Source organism: Cephus cinctus, unplaced genomic scaffold (genome assembly GCF_000341935.2).
Source record: "Cephus cinctus unplaced genomic scaffold, Ccin1 Ccin1_scaffold1891, whole genome shotgun sequence".
NCBI classification, from domain to species: domain Eukaryota; kingdom Metazoa; phylum Arthropoda; class Insecta; order Hymenoptera; family Cephidae; genus Cephus; species Cephus cinctus.
Genome location: NW_014334049.1, coordinates 149,347 through 167,400, shown reverse-complemented (window position 1 = coordinate 167,400; position 18,054 = coordinate 149,347). Strand labels below are relative to the sequence as shown.

Sequence of the window (18,054 nt, the reverse complement as noted above, 5' to 3'; positions counted from 1 at the left end):
TTAGTGGGTCTAGGATCTATATATGTGTGCATTGATTTTTTCATATTTATTGTTTTAAGCAATAGAGCATTACAAAATGTACAAATAAATGATAAATAAATGTAAAACCGCTACGGGTGATGACACTGGTCTCAAAATCGTACAATTAATTAAATACGTGTTATTACATGCGTGTGTGTACAATAAACAAGTATAACACTAGGCGTGATAATAGTATCGAGTATAAAATAACTTCTTTTTGATTTGACTTCCCCCGACGGAGATACATGGTCTGTGCTTCATAAGGAGGCAGAATGAATGAATATTTTTGATTTGTATTATATATTTTTTAATTCTCTTAATCTTAATATAATGATGTAATGAATCGGTGTGACTTAATTTACAAGCGACAATAACAGTTACATTATTATCTATAATGTTGTTACAAATTTTGTATAAAAAGGGACCGCCTTTAAATCTCATAACACCGTTTTTATGGCCTCTATATTATCAGAATATATGTATATATAAATGCACACAAAAATACTCCAATCATAGTAATTCTTGTTTTGAAAAGTTCTATCATTGCTTATTTTCATTATTTGTACTGTGAATCGACTATTACACATTCTAATATAGATATGTCAAGAGGGGTATAATAAAGTATGAAAATAAAATGATCTTCTCTTAATGAATAATGTACTTTTTATGAAGGATAGGGAAATGGAACCAAAGAAAGGCAAAATGAATTTCTTCATTTGCTGATTTCAAACTGAACGAAACAATATACATATAAATTCATACGGAACACTAGAAAAATTGTTCAAGTTGTAGAAAGTAAAGGCGAAAAGACATTGAAAGGAAAAAGGGATCGAAGCGGTGTTATTTCTTTTCCTTTTCTAAGACAAAGAATAGCAGCATTCGTCGGAACGACAAGCCTTCCTTCACAATGGCGGAATGTTACTGGACGTTTATATAACGACATAGAAGAAATTTCGACCAAGCAGTCCCTCTTTCGTCGAGTAACTCGAAACTTATGCTTCTCCTCTAAAAGTGAGTACGGCGTCCACCAAAAATAGAGCACCCTCGATAACAGAAATTGAACCCTTGGCCAGTCCTGTATCGCGTAACGAGGATTTGTTGTACTTCTCGAATTCATGAATATTGAGGGCACCAGCAGCGATGAAAAGGGCACATCCGATAAGACTGAAGAAGAGATCCTGAAATAGAATTAAAAATACACGACGATTAAGAAATATAATTAAAGTAACATATAAAAAAAGTCTTCAAAGAGTTTCCATCGAGCCGCCGTATATTACGTGTAACCTTTAAAGGAGTCATGGCCAAGAATAGTTCTCTAGAAACTTTATCAAATTTTCTCGCCGACAAAGACACGCGATACATCGTTTTCATGTTTTGCCCCGCCGCCATCTTTAACGAATCGCTCAAGAATCTTACGAAATCGTGTTTCATCGACTTTTCGTAGAGCTCTATTCTTGCGTAATGGAGTACGTTGCTCTCAGGAATTCAAATGACCTGTCTATATAGTCTCACGGATTAAATATACATTATTATACGTACCACGCGACGATTAACTGGAGTTCCCATAACTCCACCGGCGAATAGTCCTACGAGGATGATGAGATATCCACCAAAAGTTCCCATAGTGATCATAGCAGTGTGATCATCACCGGTCCTGAACGAATGGTAATGGAGTCCAATAAGGATACATACTAGGAGCTATAAATAAAAAAAAATAAAAATGTTAAACATATTTCCCATCGACTCACGGACCTAAATTATATTTGTCCAAAATAAAGTCCTTGCTTATCCCACTTTCAACATCTTGGTCTTGATCTATAACTCTAAACAAAGGCATGACGTCTCGTGAGAATTTCTGTCCACTAAATAAACCTTGAGACCTACCTCTTCCGATTTCGCCGTCAAGATATTACAAATCCTCATGGACACGCATCCATTTGTCACCGGAAATTAACCTTATCATTTCCGCAAATACATTTACTTATAAATCAGTCTGGTAAGAGCCTAGCGAACATAGAAAAAGGAGGGCACGATAAATGAGAACGATGAACCATCAATATCTTAAAACAAAATAACCTCACGCTTTTGCTGTACTATATTTACTATCTGTGTCACTTTCCTACACAACAGGTTCTACAGAATAAAGGTGCGTTCATATTGTTGACTACGATATCGCAAATAGATGCATCTGTGCATTCATCGTCGTTGGTTTTGCCACTCTGAATTACCTACGGAGACAGGAAAATTAGGCAGTGAGCCCAGGTCGGTAAAACAGAGTCTATTACACATACCACATCTCCTCGCGACATACAAAATCCTAATTCAATAACTTTATCGTTAATCAGAAGCAATGCTCGTCATGGCACGAAAGCGTCAAGGAGTTTACTAAATTACAATAAATCCTATTACCTCGATAGCTTTTAAAAAACGTGATCAGCTAATACAAAAAACCCGATCGCTGTGAATCAAATGAAAAATACATTCATTCGTATACATAACGAGCGTACAGCAACGGATAAAAGACTGACCAATCATCCACTTGAAGTCATCGTCAAGCTTTATAAAACTTCAAAGTAAGATGCTACAATAAGTTACGACCTTTATTCGACTCTGAAGTACAAAATTCCATTCTTGCAGTTGAACTTTTTCTCTCCTAGTCCCACGATTACGTGTATGCTGTGAATATAAGATTGTCGCTAATTGAAAATGATCCTTACAGCTATACGAGCTACCGTCATAAAGTAGATTCCAGTTAGACGGATTCCACTTATTAACTAAAGTGAAATTAAATTCTATATTGTAATAATTTTAAGAAACGAGAATAAAAGCCTTTACTGAGAGGTTATGTACGTTACCCGCACTTAAGAAAGTTATCTGCATTTCTAATTATTCTCCACAGTCCTAACACTCATAACGGAAACTCCTACGTGTCCTTGGCTTCCGGTTTTGCATGTCTCTTTAAACACAACGAGACTTCATGGATCATAATTAACGCGATTATGTCACGCTCCATTCCTGATGCTTACACGGTCTTTTGCGAATGCAACGATTACGACTTCGTGTAAACGTCTTTTAACTATGATTCTATGCGGAGGCGTGAGATTTAACTTGATGACGTGTGGTGAGCCACACACATATGATTCAAGCGTGGTATTCAATGACTATCAAGACAGTCAGTCGGCTACTAACTATATACAACAGCATAGTTATTGTACGCTACGATTTTGTATACGGATATTTGTATAAGATTCAGGCTTACCAAACATTTTGGATATTTGTATTTTGACAGTTCAGAATCAAGTTTTTTTTTTATAACACTTCGAGTCTGGCATATTAACCCGAAGGTGTTTACAGCATATTTATCAAGGCTGTGATATAGTATGTCATTAATACTTACCAGTTCAAGGAATTTGACGATAGCGAGCCGCGTGATCACAGCCATTTTCTGCCTGAAATTAAGAAAAAACGTTAGTATGCTTTTATTTAAAAAAAAGAAAAAAACAATCCTCCCAAGGCGATCAACTGACTATTGCCGTTTCATTTTCAAACTCACTGCTCGAGTCAAGTTACGATCTGGCGGTTAATATAAAACAAGTCGAGAGCGACTTTCGTACGCTACAGAAAACGAGGTTAGATTTGTAACTCGTGAAACGTAAAAGCGTACAGCTGCGAACCATAAAGTATAATGGTCTCTGTAGAAATCGATATAAAGTCCATTAATAAAACAGAGCCATAAGAATAAAGATATTTCATTCGTCCTGACAGTGCCAATGAAAAGAAATGTCAATTTTGCACTATATATATTATATATATATGTATATATATATATATGTATATGTATATATATATATATATACACATCTATTATACGTATACATAAATATATTATCATAATTTCTAGTCGTATCTCGCAAAGTGCCTCGCGTGTTCGCGATTTACATGAAAACGCCTTTAATATGCGTGTTAAAATTACATCGTCAATTCTTCGCATTTCCAATATTATGTCCAAGTACAAAAATACACACAAGCACACGTAGACGATAATAAATGATATCTTTAATCTATGAATTATATAATCGCGTCATTATTCTTTAACAGTATTAAAAAAAAAAGGATATTCATGACCCGCGAGCGCCTTAAGGATTCCACGTTTGGCACAGCACGTTATTTCGATTGACATTTTCTCCTGGTACCCGAGTTAATGAGAACGAATTTTTTTTTTCTTTCGAAAAAACCATTGCCAAAAAATCGTAGATCAGGCAGGTGAGAAGAAATTCCCTCCCGACCCTCAAATTATTGGCGTGAAATCATCAACCAAATAATCCTGACTACCTCGACACGATTCGAACGCTATCATGATCATTATTTTTGAAATCTGATGTCATAGCTTTACATTGATTCCAAGCGTATTGTAAATCAAGCGCAAAAAATTGCGACTGAAAGTCACTTTTTTATATTAAATTTTATACTTCACAGATAATATAGCCATTCAATTTGTACTATCTTCCTCGCAGATGCTACTACGTTTGTATTTTCTAAGTGACAGACTACAGGGGTTAACTGCATACGATAAACTCGTATAAAATTGGCCCGTGTGATGTTGAATCCCACTCGTCTTGTCAGAGACGCAAAACACGCGGGGATCATGATACAGACCAGCTTGTCGGTAAACAAGAATCGCGAGTGTGTGTATATATATATAAACTGTGAGTCATCGAAAAAAAAATATAACATGTTTTTTTTCCACATAATATGTGTATATATATCTGTGTATGATCTTGACCTAAATAGTCTTATTTTTTGTATTTGTTTTTCTTTTCCTCATTCACTCTTCTTCTTCTTCTCAAAGCTTAGGTATTATTTCTTGCAGATTCCTCGAAGTCACCTCGCACTGACCATTAGCTATTTTCGAAGCTCAGCTCTGGTTCTGGATGCAGTAGCATCCCATAAATCCTAAGGAGATTTATGGCCCGGTAAACCATGGCCACTGTTCGTTTATTTATGTTCACGTGCATGCTGATGTACCTCAGGCATTTTTGTTGCACCATACGACATTGCTACGTGCAACTGCTGAGCAAAGGGCATGGATTTATATATAAGTAGGTGGAGAAACGTTACCTCAAAAAGCTGGGTCAGTGGAACGTTAATAATACGACCGTGGGATTCCAAAGATGGTCATAATGCAATGAAAACTTGTGAGCTATGACGAGCGCCTAACATGAGCTGAATACTTATGTCACCCATGAGCAAGCTTTCCATTGCCGTAGCAACTGTAAACACGTCGCAAAAATACGCGCCCAAAGAGCATTCATTTGACTATCAAGTCACTCCTGCATAAATGTGTAAATATACATAGAAAATTTAAAAAAAGATATAAAAACGACGCTATTTATTATATAAAGGACAATAACAGCAGCAGTACTAAAATTTAATGGCGCTTATGACCACGTTGAGATTGTCGCGACGTTTGTTTTACATGACCATAAATTTGCAACATCAAAAAAATACTATTTTGTGGACAAAAATAGCGGCCTTCTAAAGCATAAAAATCCTCTTGTTATTTGACGCCTTTGTATTGCAAGCTACAGAGCAAAAGTAATTAATCCATAAGAACGAAGGTTACATAGGAAATAAGCTTTCTGTTGGACTTCCGTTCTCATATCTGACACTTGGTATCGTCAGGAAATTCAACATTAGTCAAGCCTCTCGAAACAATTAGTCATTGACTGTGAAATCGCACGGACACACTGCAATAAGACTGAACGAATACACGCACTGAAGCTGGTGCACTGATACGACAACGCGATTCAATTACTAGCTAGAGAAGCATGCAGATAATTTCTAATGCTTTAATAGACATTGTTAAACAGCATCAAAGGACACTGTGCAGCGTCCTGTGCATCAAATCTTAGAATAACACACCCTGTCTTGCATACAATTCGTTTCCTTAACAGTCTTCGACATCCCGAAGCACGCACGTATCCAGGTTAGAAATAATTTTCGAAACAATCCAAAATCCTTCGTGAGCACGTACTAACTACGTATTTACGGAGTATAAAATGTATATAAAAACAAAGGATGGGCGAACGGCGTGGTTAGGATATTTGTGGAAGACGCAGTTGAGACGCCCAGAAAAGAGTCCAAACGAATACCTTAGGACGCGTTCGCACTATAAAGCGTTTAAAATATTTCTATATACACGCTCCTACGAACGAGCAACAGGTGCACGACGTATCTAATGGTGGATGCTACTTACGTTTGATGTTTGACGTTGTGGACGTGACGTTTGTAAAGTGTGCTGAGCGTCGGTTAACGCGTCGTAAACGAAAGTCTCAGAGTGACTGGCGTCCCGAATTTCAGCGTCTTCTTCAAGCGTCGTGAGGGCGCTATTCTATTACGATTCTTACTACTACGCCAAGCCTCACCTTCATCCTATTCTCTTCCTACCAACTCTCTTTCTCACTCTTCTCCTGCTCTGCACCTTACTCGGCTCGCTGCTCTTTATTCACTAGTCACACACAAAACACATACTGCTTCGACATAACCCCACTCGTGCGAGCAAATGCAACTCTGACAGACACACTGACAGTTGGCCAATCGAACTGGCCAATGGGATGCTACCATGAGGAGGATGGGAGATATAGGACTTGGGTGATATAATAAGTAAAAAGATATGCTGTCTATCCTCGGTAGTATTGCCTTTTGGTTGTGTTCTATGCTTTCTCCCTACCTACGAGGATTCCATGGCAGTGGTCTATTCGGATAATAACAACAGTACAATATCTAGACCTTGCACGGAATTCAATATGACGTTAGATCCATATATATACCAGTTACTCACTCGCTGGCGAATCATTTTACTCACTATGGAATTTCTGGAATTAACTACTCAATCCAGAGTCAGAGATAAGATAACTCGACTTGTGTTGCTTGGACCAATATGGATACACCACCACACTGCAATGAATAACAAAGTATAAGAACGTAACACAGCATAATATTTATTCTGTCTAAATGCAGCAAGGGTATCTATAAGTTCTGTGTATTTGAGGAAACGTGTATAAATCGATATAGAATTCTTGTCAGCTGATTTTAATAGACTGCAATATATTTTTTGTGCATTTTTAATATGGATATCCAAACTTATCAGTAGAGTTCTTGAAATTATTAGACTTCCTAGTGATTTAATGTACGCAATCATGGAGTGTCTCGTCGCATTAGAGGATGACCGAAGATATATATATATATCTACGCCTATAACGTGACATCATGCTTCTGCATAACACTCCTGACTCCTCCGTATGAAGAGAGTTAGCTCCGAAGTTGGATCTGATATCATATTGTATGTACGTAGTACCTAGAGTATGTTATATTGCATCATAATTGATAATAAATATTATGTACGCGTTAGTATGTTGGGTAAGGTATTTGGACGCTTATTGATTCTAAATAGTAATGTCTTTCTCCATTACGAAAGCATCCGTCTACTCCAATTCGATTACTAAATCAGATGGATTCATACGTGATTCCTGAGATCGGATTCACATCACGTGAACGACTTGGAACTCGTGCGTTGGTTTCTTCGTGAAATACTTCATATTCGTGTACATGTACAGGTCTACGCAGCAGCAATATATGTTCATAGGTTCTGCTTCTGAATTCTGGAACAAGTAGAAAATTTGATTGTAGAATATCAAAATATGGTACAGTAGCTGGAATGGATTTTGTGGTAAAGAGAGACCTTCGCTACCGACTGTAACTGAATAAAGCTTTTACTACGGTTACCGACAGAAGATATGTTATTGACCGAGTGCAAATAGATGGTGGCTGTAACATCTCCGGTGCAAAAGATGGCGTTTTTTCTTACGAATTTGAAACTTTGAACATCCATCTGACTTCCTTGTCGATACGAGGGGAGTTTATCAAGAGTGACGACAGGATCTAAAATACCAGGCTGTTCTTGCATGTCGTATTTCTGGTTTTTGTTCTTCTTATCTTTAGTTTTAATACATCGTCGTCGCTCATTACTTGACTCTCTGGATACCGTAGGTGCATCATTGAATGACACGTTGCTCGAACCAGACTGTATCACATCGACGGTATTAACAAGTTGCCTTTCCCTTTTCTCCTGCAAATATCTATTATGTATAAAACTCGCCCTACAAATACCTCTCAGCGAGACTTGGTATAAAAATTCCAATCTTACCGACAGCCAAAAATCGTACAGTATCCAAGACTGTATAAGATACAGGGTACAGCCAAAAATCGATATTAAACAAACGATATAATTATGAATAAAAATCGGATGATCGAGTAATTCATTGTCAGGTACCTCCGCGATATTTATATGAATCTCCGCGTGTCTCATAGCAGATATAGCACCAATAAACATAAACATTGCACCAACGAAGGAAAACGTCATGGGCTTAAAGAAAAAGAAAACCAGCATTAATTTATCAAGGCTCTTTTTCTACTCAAATCACAGACTCACGATGGCAGGCCTCCTGACGAGTTTCCTGGTGCCAAATCTTAATATCGCCAATATCAAACTGAGCATCATGCATGCCGGAAACACGATGAAGACAGGATTCTTTTCTTCCGGCAAGGTCGGCACGTCTTTATTCTGTTCTTGTGCGATGCGATTCGCCGCGTGATGAACATGATGAAAGACAATGAGCGTGACGGCAACAGTCTGGAGAGAACGAGAATCAAGGCTCGTAGGGACAGTGGAACCGCTCCCAGAATAAATCCGTTTAACGACCTCCGCTGTATGCAAACAAGAACGTAAATCGAGGGAAAGGACTGCCATGCGGAATATAAAAGCGAGGATGGAGACTTCAGTTTCAGGATCGCGTCAATCGAGGTCGAGGACGTTCTAACGGCGATTCTCATAAACTGAACTTAAATTAGAAGCACGATATAAGTAATTTAAATCGTAACACTTGAGTGTATAGTTGTCTGTGTGTTACGATGTCTCATAATTTTGTTATGCAACCCGAGATACGTACTGACCTAACACGTTTTAAGATCTTCCAGATCTGAGCACATGCATAATATATTTAGGACAAAAAAGGAGAACAGGCCTAATCTCTTAAGGAAATCCACAGATATAATTTCATTAAGGTGTAAGATTACTGTCTGTTTTATTTATGTTCTAGATATTAACGTCGACCCAGTTACCTTCTTCGTATTAGTTTTTTTTTTTTTTTTTAATGCGAGCTCAGTAAAGTGACACCAAACTGCGTACAACACGATACTTCTTACAAATGGTCTAGTGTTTCACGTAGTCATTCATTAACTGATATATTAATTAGGTTACTGATAAGAAACTGCAAAAATTGTTAGTTGTCCATAAAAAATTAAAAATCTCATATTTCAATGTGTCTTTCATGCCTGTGATTTGTTTAATAGAATTTAAAGGGAGGAAAAAATTACGTACAAGCTGACACAGATGAAAGGTTCCGTGAACGATTTCCGATATGTTAGATTTCCTTTCGAAATTCTCATCCCTGTGATAGATACTGGCTATCTGTGCTGCAGTTCGAAATTGATGCACTTCGTGGTTTGGTGTATTGATACCGTTCATCCCTCAGGTGGTTTACGCGCGATTCAAAGACTTATCGTTTTCCTGCATCTCTGCCTGTCAATTGGGAAATGGCGAAAGACGTGAAAGCAGCAGCGTAAACAGACTTTTCTTCGAGTTTCAAGTTTCACGGTTTCTTCGTGTCAGACTGAATGCGAAAATTGACAGTTGAAAATTTTGCAAAATCTAGGGAAAGTAAGAAATAATACGTATACTGATTATTATATATAGAGTATGCAACGCGTATAAATTATAAGGTAGAAAATTGTTGAACTACCAATTTCCTAGGATATTTTGAAAATTGACCAAAAGTAAAAGTCATGTCTTTTCCTCCACGCTCACATACTTCTTCCATTTATCATAACAAGTGGAAGTCTTTACCTGCACAAAATATAGTGGATTCTTGTGTGAACTTAGCCAGGAATTTCTGACCATCCGCCATTGATGGAACCTGATGAGGGAGAAGAGAAAAAAAAAGTATATAGAAGAGAAAGAAAAGCCAGCTCGCATGCAACTACGCACAGTCAGGTATAGAGGAGGTTCTTTTTTTCTTCTTCTTCTTACTCCTTTTCTTTAAACTTCTCAAGGGATCCACGAAGATGCGTATCTTATTTTTCATCACATTCCATACAGATTCCATTTATAAAAATCATTCAGTTTCATCAAAGAGACATCGTATCCTGTTTCTATGTATACTTGAAGAGAACAAATTTAAAAAAGAAAATACAAAAATATATACTACTTAATTTACTACTGTTATTAATACAACCAACAAGTCTATAGAAAGACTGAATTTTATTTTTAAGACTCTCACCATGCACAGGCTGACTGGCAGCCACTTACAGCAGTTGCTGTAATAAAGTCCATCATTACCGTTGCAATTCCAGCGGATCATTCGGCGAGATGGACAATTACACGGCAATGAACACATGTGTTCGAACCTTTCACGCCAGTATATAGTTATACACCTATATTGTATATAGATACATGCGTAGGTGCATTAGCCAGCTGAGGAAAATACGAAAAGGAAATGGTATGCGATTAACTATGCGCCACATTCGAATACAACTACGAATGAAGTTGCACTTTCATTAATGAAAGTGAATGGTTACTAGGTGATCTTACAGACTTTGGTATACGTATATTAAAGAAAGACACTTGAAGCTAATACTATTAATAGGCACTAATCTGATTTATAGTGGATTTGATTAAGAGAATTTTTCTTCAATTGCAAATTAATTCGTTCGATTTTCTTTGTCTAAAATTCCACTGTGTTTCTGTCTTATTAATTTAATGCAATCAACTGATACAACTGGTCGGTTAATGTATACGGTACTGCAGATGCGCTATCACGTTTTTAATCGAAATACTGCACATGCAGTTCTCGGCTATTTGTGTAATTGCAAACAGCAATGCACCTGCACCTATGTCGCGCCTTTCGCTGGCCGGTTTACCTTGCAATTGATTGCAGAAGAATCCGAGGCAGAGAGATCGACTTTTGTATTATAACAACTGCTGGAGTTCCTGGCGTAGCTAACATTAACTTGTAAAATGGTTGATAATGTATGGACTGCGTGTATCTAACGGGTGTCTGAATGAAAAAGAGAAGAAAAAAAAAAGGTTAAATACAGATTTAAAGGAAGGCAAAGTAAACATTGAGAACTTGGACCAAGAATTTTAAGAAGAGCCAAGAATTTTCATGGAAAACAACAAAAAGTACCTGCAGGTGTCCGAAAAAGATGCACGTCTAGGGAAGAGAAGAAAGAAAAAAGTGGGAATAACGACATTTTTCAGTTGGGTTATCTTGAAGATCTTCGACGCCATTAATATTTTCTCCCTTCTCTCCCTTCTTAAGATTGGTCAGGTTGGCTGCAGCCGTACAAAATTCATCCCTCGAGGTGCCTTGACGTAAGGATGGATGAGACGCCCTGAGGGAAGTAAAAGATGAAGGAGAGGTAAAAGATAAAGAGAAACACGTCTTACGCCAAATTCCTTGCAAGATTATAAGTCTAACTACGTCACAGATTCTCCTCGTGTACCTTTTTCTCAAACGAATAGTCCGCTTCCTGTCGTCTTGGAATGCCGACGATACTGATGCTCCTGACATCTTCATCTAGACCATTTACACTGCGTCCCTGTGACAGGGTCGTTAGATAAGCACAAAGACAAAAGACTCACCATCTCTAGATAATACATTGTTCTTTACTCGAGAGGAAGTGGAGATAATAATACAAAAAGATGAATGAAGAATTAGCATGATACGAATAAAAGAAACATAACCTATAAGTACTTCATTTATTCCGTATCAAATTTCTTTTTAGTTTCTGAATTGAGGAAAGTGCCAGTGAGATTAGATTGTCGTTCACGTATGTCCGCGTGTATAAAGTCCGACGAAATATTTATAAGAAAGTGGACTGCTGCAAAATTTCTAGAGCGAGGAATTCGTCAATAAGGAAATCCCCAGGGAGGCGACGCCCCAGGGTGACCATCTTTCAAAGTACAGTATGGAATGCGAAAGGGATATGGGCTTTAGGTATGAAAAAAATAGGACCTAACCTTAAACCTGACGCAATAGATCACCGACACGTTTCTAGGGTTAGTAATTTTTTACCTCTGTACTGTTTTTGCAGGGTAGCTAACAATATCATAAAATTCCAAGGGATTTACAAGCCGTGTAGAATTTAGCCATGAACTACGATACATTAAACAAAAGAAAAGATTACAATTAACTACGCGCCTATTACAATAAAATTTGACAGATGCATAATGCTTGATCTAACGTTAAGTAATAAGAATCAATAAAGACAATTTAATTACAAATATTTCTCCATTTTATTACAGCAATTTAGTATTACTTCTATGAAAGAGCATTATACGAATTACGAATATTCTTACGTAATACGAAATCATCAACACTGGCAATCCATATTCATGCATGTATAAATTTCATATGGTATCTGAAAACCGGATTTCATCCTTCTCTATCGTTTCAACTATAAGTTAAAGATACTCATTAATGTAATGCATTTCCGGTACGTGAGAGAAGGCTCGTAAACATCGATCACTATCATTTTCGTCTCTCCGTGGCGTCAGCCATTAACCCACTTAAGGCGCATGCGCACAAGAGCACACGTAATCATCATAACGAGTACATTGTACGTATATTATTGTGGCGTGCTGCCCGATCACGAAGAACAAGAAACTCTTTGTCGACATCTCTCGGACGTCCATCTTGCAAGTATTAATAAAGGACACGCGTAGGACACAAGACTTTTTATTAAAAGCAAATAAAACATCATCGATCGGCTTGGATACGAAAGAGATAAAAAAGAAACAAGCGTCCTGGCCTCAAATTTAAAGAGAAGAAGATATAAAAAATAAAACTCCAGAGAAGTTCTCAGGTATTACGTCAAACACGTTCTCGAAAGTCTTTCTCTTGACTCTGGTATTATAGATTAAAGAAGGAACCCCGCGATTGGGTAATGGTGGAAAGTGGGACGCCCGGAACTTTTGAACTATAATAAGAAGAAACGGACTGTAAGGTGGAGAAGGAGGATAAGTATGAGGAGGTAGTGAGAGATGACGGGAAAGATCTGTCGATAGGAGTAACCAGGAGAAAGACAGAGAGCATGGAATTTTATGTATCCGAGAGAGAAAGGAAGACTGTCCCAGGTCGTTTTCTTAACGAGCGTGAAAGCCTTCGGCATAGGGTAAAGATGTCGTGGGTCGACGGGGAATGAAAAACAAAATATGCTAGCTAGTCGAAGCAATAAATGTCAACTAGGCAACACTTTTCGACATGAGTCATGCTAGGATAGGCAGACGCTAGGCGTCGCAACGCAAGGAGATATATATTTAAATATTCCAGCGATGATAGAGAAATGGGTTTGCTTATGATTTTTTTTAGTAATTTTTCCTTTTTCCTTCTTTATTTATATTTTAACTTGGCTCTACTACTATATTCAAACCGGATGCATCTGCCCTTTGGGCTTTCCCCGGATAAACTACCACTCTGACAGGTGCACTTTTGCTGGCTGGATAATGCTGATACGTTTGAGGTGGGATTTACGTATTCTTTTCTCTTCCATTTCTTGTGCTCTTATCTGTAGCTGTTTTCGAAACTCCATGACCATGTTTCACACAGGTAGGATGTGACGTAGGAATAATATGGTAGATACTGAGAATATTCTAATAGATTTCTGAATCATACGGAAGCTCAGCTGTTGTTGGCATTTTAAAATGACCTATGACCTTGTGACTTATATGCATGTTATTCGAGCCTGTAGTTCAATCGAAATTTACTTATTTCAGAATGTCTGCAAGAAGCTGTGATGTGTCGAGGAATCTCTGAGCTTCTTTACCTGTACCAGAGGTTTCCCGGAAGGAGGCTGTAGAAAAATTGGTGAAAAAAAAAATTCGTGAAAACGTTTCCTTTGATCTGCCGATAAACAGAAGAACACGGACATTTACATCGTCACGTTCCGCCAATATTGAATCAGTGACTTTTCTTGGGATCGTCCCGTAAATTCTTTGGCACGAGAATATACGAGAAAAGAAAAAAAAAGAGGAAAGCATAAATGTCAAAAGTGGAGAGAAAAGTATTTTATCCGTGAACTTGAGACTGCCAGGCAGTTATTAATGAATTTGCTAATTACTTCAGAGACACAGTTGTGCACTGTGCTTAAAGGGTGTTGGTACCGGAAAAAGATAATGTATAATTGCCGACAAGAGATACAGAAATTTATGCATAAATGCATACAGAAATGCATTCATAGACACGCTTAGAAATATACAGAGCGAATGACGTAGATATATATGTTAGCGTAAAGGCGGCCCAGATTCATACTCAGCCACTATCAGAGTTCAGAGTGAACGAGCCCTTTATGAATGCATACTTGCCGCCATTCCTCGTTTATGCGTGTTCTACGTTTTACACGCATTAAATTACACGTGTTATCTACATTCAGTGCGCATGCGCAGTTATTACCCAGGTGCTCCGTTTCCTTGTCTTGCTTCACTGGTACAAACTTATCCAGCAAGCACAGTTGTTCTATAAGATACATATATATATATAACTTTTAAGTAGTTGTATAATAACATAAAATTTATGTATTTCAGGTTTAACTGTTATGAGATGCATTCACTGGCTTTGTTTCTTCTTGCTACTTCCTTACTGCATATTCTCCAGCTTAATGTTCAAGAAATATAGTATGGCCACGTCTGTCGCGAAATTTCGCGACAATTCCAAGCTGCTGTATATGCTTCTACGTATAAGCATATAAGTTCCCTGGTGCTCTACGCACTTTCCACGAACACGTGCGCAGTGTCTAGGTAATAATGTAATTCCATGAAGGAGTGTTTGTTTTAATTGGCTCGAGACTCCGGCTTCGTTCAACACCTTGTATTCTCAGCAAGCAAACCAGCAGGGAACACAAAGTAAATCCAAGAGGGGAGCTACGTAGCGCGAAAAGCGGTGATATTGAGGAGACTAAAAAGAAAATATGAAAAGGTGAGTGAAAAAAGTTTTTTCATTTTAAAAATAGCTTGCTTTACCTTGATTGATTCATACTTTTATACTGGTACGTTTAACAGCATCCCTCTGAGACTGTTACTGTGGGACTTCAAGGAATCTAAAAGTTTCCTTCAAGGTTTTAGGGATTTAATGGAATTGTAAAGGTACGTATCGTTACCGTCAGTCGACCGTTTCTGCACGGTAACAGCGTATCCACGAGGCGTTAAGTCTCGCCGTTGTTTTTCGCGTTGCGTGATTCGCACTGCAGCTTTAGATAGGTTAGGTGCAAGAGAGCCATCGCAACCACCAAGAAAGTAACAGCAGCGGAATTGCCGCGGATCCGACGAGTCGCCTCAGTTGCAGTTGCACTTGGTGCAACTGCACACCGCGGATGACCTCGGCGCAGGAAACAGGAAATCCTGAGGAGTAAACCAACCAGAAACGTATTCAGAAGATACAGAAGCTTCACTGTCATGAGGAATTGTCAGTGAAAGAGATTCATGGGAAGGAAAAGAATCGCATGGCATCTTCCGCGTAGGCCATTATAGCTATAAGAGTGCAAATGAGACAAGAGATTGATATGCCACAGTATTAAGAAAAAAGTCGGCCATTTGTTTCTCTAATATTTGAAAAAACAAAATGGCTGCTTTGTCTACCAAGAAGACACGTAATACGTAACTTTGCTTTGTTGGTCCTTTGTCCGCCAAGAATAATGAAATTTTTCTCTCGTTCTGCTACATTTCTTTTGTATTCTCCCCTTGTACTTTTTCTTTTTTTTTTCAATCTTTTAATAACCGCTCCAGCTACCCTCCTAGAAACATCGTGATCACGGGACTGGCGGGCAAAATAGTTTGCGTCATCGCGAAAGTCAAACGAGGCCAAACAGAGTGTAAAGAAATTTACAGCTTGTTGAGAAGAGCAGAACCAGCCAAATTACTGGTACGCACACACAGCCACGAGTATGGATAATAACAGCACAATAAATCCTCATGGACTATGCTGACGAAACCAGCAGGGGATCTATATCTGGTGATCTAGCAGACTAGAATAATCGATGCTACGTCCATTCATTTCTCCGCTGACTCCTTCTAGATGAGAAACCCCACAGGTACCGGTGGCTCTAAACAAACTAGCCACTGATGAATATAATTGGCAGCCACCCATGGCGTACGGTTTATACGCTATTTTAAAGCGATAAGAATTTCCTGAGAAATTTTCGCAATCGACAATCACGAGCTGACCGATTACTTAGTCATTAAATAATCGCATGACTTCTGAAATTATGACCGGTTCTACCAGTTCCAATGAACCAGGACGAAATAGTTTTTCTGGCACCAATTATCTCTTCTGTGCAGAAATATTGCAGCAGTCAATGTACAGGTACAAGAAGGTGATTGTAAGCTTTCCTAATATTTCTCTGTATCAACCTGGATTATTTTCACGTATTTTCATCCAATCTTGCGACGCACTGAAAATCAAGAAAAGAGGTGTAACATTGCCGTAACGGTTTTAGACTCGCCGAGGCTGAACGGCTTGCCAGTCGGCTCTCGAAGCGGGTACGGTGTAACTGGCAATTAAACTTTCATAACCTGTCCATTAGCGCGAATTAACGTAGGGCACTAACTCATCGGGATGCCGCTGATGCAACGCGCTTAATTTACGTCGAGAGTGGGGGGGTTGTTTGCCCTCGTTTCCCTTGAGGGTGAGTTCTACGTGTATGATACAGAGATGCCCGTCGTAGAGAGACTGATGGCACAACCCTTTTAGGCAAACTAATGCACATAACCTGTACATCAGAGAGTCCTGATGGTTTCTGGTGGAGAGGAGAGGAGAGGAGCCCTACGGCAACGTTGTACCAAGAGTATTACACGGAACAGACATTCTATGAATTACCAAATTCCTTGGCAAAGTGGCTATAGATTATATTCATAGTAAAATACTCCCAGGAAACGATCTTCTGTAAATAAATAAATAACTATTACAGGTTATGTACAAGGATGGTAAATTAAAAAAAAGACAATCTGGTGCACGTGTAGACCATGAAAGATATACCATATAAAGTCTCGTAAACCAGGAGCGTGTGACTAAATTATAATTTGGAGCAATCCCTGGGTAGAGCAATCCCTTAACTTGCTATATGAATATCCCATTAAGCTCCGGTCGGCGATAGAGGGTGAAAGTAACCCCGATGGAAATCTAGGAATTTAATAGAATAATAAATGATCACAGCCATACACGTATATGATCTCCAACACAGTGTGCAATGTTATACATCTATCAAGGAATGACACAAGAGCGATATATCAAATTACGAATTTAAGTACTTTAGGAATATAATTCTCGAGAATAAAGTCACTGTCGCGCAGCGTGTCGCTGCATCCCTATTTATTTTCAGCCCTTAAGCTTCAGCAACGTGCCCCAGGGCACACGGTCTCGTGTCCTTAATCCTTCAGTAGACTTTACTCTGTATACAACAGTCTGCAATCGCAAATATGTATATACAACCCCAACACTGTCATGACAGGCGGGAAAAGGGGGTTGGCAAGATGGGGTGAATGTTTGTTCCATAGGATAATACGATTAGATCCTGAGGATAGCCCGAAGCGACACCCGGTGCATAACGTCTATCCTACAGTATATTCTGTTTATGCGAGGATGGCTACACCAGGACTACGTAGACACTCCGACAGGATAGCAATAGGGAACTTAACTCGGGAGGGGAGGCAGAAGAGGGAGGTCGGGACGTTGGATAGCGTTTGTTGTGCAGTGATAACACAATTAGTTTGTCTCGTCATGCGCAACCTCCGATAAGGGATTCTCTCTTGTCTCCTAGTGAATCCAACCGACACAGCGTACCATTTAGCAAGGGTAGTTTAATTTCGTATGGCTTGAAATTTCGTCGGAGCCGTCGCTGATTCCTCCATGAGAGTTTCAAATA

The 18,054-nt window shown here is 38.6% G+C and overlaps 2 protein-coding genes and 2 long non-coding RNA genes across 5 annotated transcripts; 1 reads left to right on the top strand and 3 right to left on the bottom strand.

The window, feature by feature from the left end:
- Positions 1 to 31: 31 nt before the first annotated feature.
- LOC107273976 lies at positions 32 to 6,589 on the bottom strand. 2 transcript variants are annotated; one of them, XM_015752683.2, is made up of 4 exons: positions 6,278 to 6,537; positions 3,419 to 3,470; positions 1,561 to 1,719; positions 32 to 1,199 (listed from the first exon to the last, which is right to left on the bottom strand). In XM_015752683.2, the coding sequence occupies exons 2-4, from the start codon at positions 3,461 to 3,463 to the stop codon at positions 1,014 to 1,016; spliced, it is 390 nt and encodes a 129-aa protein (XP_015608169.1). In that variant the 5' UTR covers positions 3,464 to 3,470; positions 6,278 to 6,537; the 3' UTR covers positions 32 to 1,013. The 2 variants fall into 2 exon arrangements, with proteins under 2 accessions (XP_015608169.1, XP_024947040.1); XM_025091272.1 differs by having other exon boundaries at positions 720 to 1,199; positions 6,447 to 6,589.
- On the bottom strand, positions 2,083 to 3,412 carry LOC112495291. The gene is made up of 2 exons (XR_003061692.1): positions 2,877 to 3,412; positions 2,083 to 2,697 (listed from the first exon to the last, which is right to left on the bottom strand). It is a non-coding gene; the product is annotated as an uncharacterized LOC112495291 (long non-coding RNA).
- Positions 6,590 to 7,111: 522 nt separating the features above from the next.
- Positions 7,112 to 12,311, bottom strand: LOC107273977. Its single transcript, XM_025091265.1, has 9 exons — positions 11,644 to 12,311; positions 10,419 to 11,532; positions 9,461 to 10,290; positions 8,513 to 8,713; positions 8,354 to 8,446; positions 8,228 to 8,257; positions 7,798 to 8,149; positions 7,544 to 7,682; positions 7,112 to 7,378 (listed from the first exon to the last, which is right to left on the bottom strand). Exons 3-9 carry the CDS (start codon positions 9,605 to 9,607, stop codon positions 7,357 to 7,359), a joined length of 984 nt encoding a protein of 327 aa, XP_024947033.1. The 5' UTR covers positions 9,608 to 10,290; positions 10,419 to 11,532; positions 11,644 to 12,311; the 3' UTR covers positions 7,112 to 7,356.
- LOC112495292 lies at positions 7,293 to 17,104 on the top strand. Its single transcript, XR_003061693.1, has 4 exons — positions 7,293 to 7,367; positions 13,916 to 15,113; positions 15,197 to 16,818; positions 16,884 to 17,104. It is a non-coding gene; the product is annotated as an uncharacterized LOC112495292 (long non-coding RNA).
- Positions 17,105 to 18,054: the final 950 nt, after the last annotated feature.

Excerpts from the sequence above, each read along its gene's own strand:
- LOC107273976 (XM_025091272.1), bottom strand. The coding sequence starts at position 3,463 with ATGGCTGTGATCACGCGGCTCGCTATCGTCAAATTCCTTGAACTG. Across the intron at positions 1,720-3,418 it reads TCGTCAAATTCCTTGAACTG|CTCCTAGTATGTATCCTTAT; the intron begins GTAAGTATTAAT and ends TTTTATTTATAG. Across the intron at positions 1,200-1,560 it reads CTCCAGTTAATCGTCGCGTG|GATCTCTTCTTCAGTCTTAT; the intron begins GTACGTATAATA and ends ATTCTATTTCAG.
- LOC107273977 (XM_025091265.1), bottom strand. The coding sequence starts at position 9,607 with ATGAACGGTATCAATACACCAAACCACGAAGTGCATCAATTTCGAACT. Across the intron at positions 8,258-8,353 it reads TTCATATAAATATCGCGGAG|TCTTGGATACTGTACGATTT; the intron begins GTACCTGACAAT and ends TATCTTATACAG. Across the intron at positions 7,379-7,543 it reads AATCCGATCTCAGGAATCAC|GTACTACGTACATACAATAT; the intron begins GTATGAATCCAT and ends AACATACTCTAG.